Source organism: Doryrhamphus excisus, chromosome 1, assembly GCF_030265055.1.
Source record: "Doryrhamphus excisus isolate RoL2022-K1 chromosome 1, RoL_Dexc_1.0, whole genome shotgun sequence".
NCBI lineage: Eukaryota > Metazoa > Chordata > Actinopteri > Syngnathiformes > Syngnathidae > Doryrhamphus > Doryrhamphus excisus.
The window spans coordinates 32,682,288-32,685,776 of record NC_080466.1 but is presented as its reverse complement, the minus strand read 5'-3'; the positions used below and the strand labels follow the sequence as shown (position 1 = coordinate 32,685,776).

The window sequence follows — 3,489 nt, the reverse complement described above, 5'->3', positions numbered from 1 at the left end:
CTCGTCGGCGTCAGTTTCACCTGGCTTAGCAATCTTGTTCCCGTGGGGGCTTTTCAAAATAAATCGTTAGCGGAAGTTGAATGTGAGAGCTACTTTTACAAAATGAAAATTTCCAAGAGCTAGGTACTTTTACAAAATGAAAATTTCCAAGAGCTAGCTACTTTTACAAAATGAAAATGGCCAAGCGCTACTCATTTTTGCAGCATTAATTTTCATAACTTTCAACCCAAACAAACCGAATGTTTGTTTTTCCAGAAAATGACCAAAATCCTGGTATCCACAAGTAACATTTTGTAACTCAGAATGCATTTTTTATGGTGTTCTCACATTATTAACTGAAATCCTGATTTTCCTTGTAGAAGCAGATTGACAGTAGTATAAATACTCGGCTGTGGTCAACCTACAATAAGAAACAAACAAATACACTAGTTGGCAACAGACTGACTCAAACAGAAGATGACCCATTTTGCTGTTCTGTACTTGATTCAAGATGTCAACCTGCTGCTGAATTGTGTTTGTGAACAATAACCTGCTGCACTTTTCACTTCTGCTCAGGTCTTTCCACACTGGAATGAACCACCTGTGCCCAACATACATGAAATAGAACCAGTCACAAAACAAAATATAATTAAGAATGCCGATTTCATGTTGTTTGTTTTGGGGAGACGTGAGATGTCCTCACAGAGATAGAAAGTCAGTCGTGTCAGTCACTAATTGGACTGAATTTCACTGAGCAAGAAAAGATCCGGCTCGAAAATTCCAGCGCTAGTTTGCACAGGCTGGCCTTTGTTATCCTCGCCTTGTTCTCTTGTTGCTGTGTTAACAGTTATCTCTCTGCCTCACACGCTCGCCTGCAGGCTCCCCCTTGAAAGGTCTTCAGCTCCAAACAAGCTCTGACCCTCCACCTGGTCAGGGACAAGACCAGACTCTCCAGCTAGAAAAACCTCTCCAGGTTTCCGGTGTCTTTCCCGCACACTTTTACAGGACCAGCATCATGATCTTGAAAGCAACACACAAGTCAGGGATTGTCTTCATGAACGGAACGGGGGCCTATGGATGCCCACTTGCAGAGCCTGGACCACAGCTGCTGGGAATCGCCTATTGATCTTCACTCAAGTTAAACATTGGGCTGAGATGATTGAAGTGAAGACCACTCAGGACCTCAGCAGCCGTGAGGAGGAGCTGGAGTGTAAGATCTGCTACTGTGCCTACAACCTCGGTGGTCGCAGGCCGAAGGTGCTGGAATGCTGCCACCGCCTGTGTGCCAAATGTCTTGCGAAGATCCAGGACCTGGGAGAGTCGCTCCCCAGTACCGTGGTGTGCCCCTTCTGCCGCTATGTCACCACCCTACTGGAAGAGGCGCCGAGCAGCCTGCCAGATGACTGCAACCTGGTGGCCATTCTGGCTCTGCAAAGCAAAAATCACAGGAACCTTCAGTACCACCAGGAGACCACCACGGAGCTGCTGCTGGACCCCAGAAACTTGAGCTCCTTAAGGGGGGGAGACCCTTCTGCTTACTCCTCCATCCGAGGTTCTCCTAACTTTGTGGTCATCACCATCATGGAGCCTCCGCCACCTCCCTCCCTGAGCCAGGACCCCCCGCACCGGCCACATGGACCCCATGCCACAAACTACTCATCCAACCAGGACTCTATGGCGCCCATCACACACAGATGGACTCTGTGGAACTGCGCCGCGCTCCTGTGCCAGACCTCGGCTCGGGCGCTTGTGTGGATGCTGGGCCTGCTCTACTTCAGCTCACTGCCCATGGGGGTCTACCTTCTCATCATGCAGCAGACCACCACGGGGGTGCTGCTGGTCAGCCTGGTCCCTGCCAGCCTGGTCATGGTTATGGTCTACGGCTTCTGCCAGTGTGTTTGCCAGGAGGTCTGGAGGTGTATTCCACCATAGTGCACGGGGCCAATGGGGGAAGCTGCATGTAGCGTAGGATGCTAGCAAGCATTTAGACCTGCAGTGTAGGTCTCACCCATCAGTCTACAAAAGTCTTTTTCAGCCTTTAGGGGCCGCTGTACTACCTCCTCATTGTGACAGTTTATCCAGGGTGGAGGTCATTACAATCTTTTATAGTTACAAAAGAACATACATGTGATGTTTGTGTTTAATACATGTTTAGTCTAACAATAAAAAACACCAAAAAGTGATTTCCATCCTCTTATCTAGAGGGTCCATATTATCACAGTGTGTGTAGCATATGCTGGCTGTAACTGAAAATCTTAAAACAATTCTCTTCACTAAGAGAATTTGATTCTTCTGAGAATATGAAGTGGCTGACGAGCTCAAACATGACGTTTTAATGAGCCTCACCTCAGGTGAAGCTGCACTTCCTGCTACTTCCTCAGTACTGGACTGTACCACCAGAGGGCGATGTTATGGCCCCGCCTTACAGCTGTAATAGGTCACGTGACCTAAGAAGTGCCATCGATGACCCCAACAATCCACACTCGCCTCATTCTTCTGTGTGATTAGACAGGAAACTTAAAGAACGAGATAAAAAATACAAGTACTAGTAAAGTCACGTGATAAAAGATGCTAGAAAGTCCAGAGTATAAATAGCAGAAAATGCACGACATGGCCGCCACAGTAATAACACGTTTTTGAAGTCTGTTTCCCATCCCTGTGGCCGTGTGGTTAAACTCCACCCGACCAGGCGAGCAAACAGGACTTTAAAACAAGTACAAGTTCCCCGTACACTTTGTCCTTGTTCCGCTGGTTAAGATGATGTTTTAAAAGCGCTCTTCCTTACAGCCTGTAGGGATGTCACATCATTCCATGTTAGTGATGCAATCAACATTCCCACATGCAGGCCGCAGAGACTGCTCAATGCTTCTTAGCCTTCTTGTGAGGCTAATTGTGGTGAAACACAAGCATTAAAATATGATATATACTTGATGTTGTTAAATTATCATTGGTTGCATTTGCATTGGTTTGCATTACAATGTGTTTGGTTTATTTGAAATAAACCATACCAATGGTTGCTTTAACACGTGTTAAACCATACCAAATGTTTTAACACGTTACATGAAACAGCATCGCAAAGTTCATTTTCACCTTGACACTTGTATTACTTCCTGTGTTTAGTTGTCCATTTTGTAATAGGAGAAAAATGAAAGGAGAATGTGTCCTAATCATCAATAGATAACATGATAATAAAAATACATGAATAAAGAGTTTGTGTATAGTAATAATAAGAAAAAATAATAAACTATATGTATATAATAATAATAAAATACCATAACCGTATATGTTATAGGCGATATTAATAACTATGAATATGAACATAATGCATGATTATAATGCATATGAATGAATGTGCCTGGATGTAACGTTTAAAATCATCATAAGGGACACATTGTCAGCGTGTTTGTCGATGATGAATACAGATGACGACACGGCCAAGTCAGTAAAGTGTCGATGACGACACAGTTGTCCACTGTGTAAGAATGTCCACCATCTGTCTTCATGTCCTCA

The 3,489-nt window shown here is 44.7% G+C and overlaps 1 protein-coding gene across 1 annotated transcript; it reads left to right on the top strand.

The window, feature by feature from the left end:
* The first annotated feature begins 910 nt into the window (after positions 1–910).
* Positions 911–3,019, top strand: rnf182 (ring finger protein 182). Its single transcript, XM_058080184.1, has one exon. It carries the CDS (start codon positions 1,057–1,059, stop codon positions 1,909–1,911), a length of 855 nt encoding a protein of 284 aa, XP_057936167.1. The 5' UTR covers positions 911–1,056; the 3' UTR covers positions 1,912–3,019.
* The last annotated feature ends 470 nt before the right edge of the window (positions 3,020–3,489 follow it).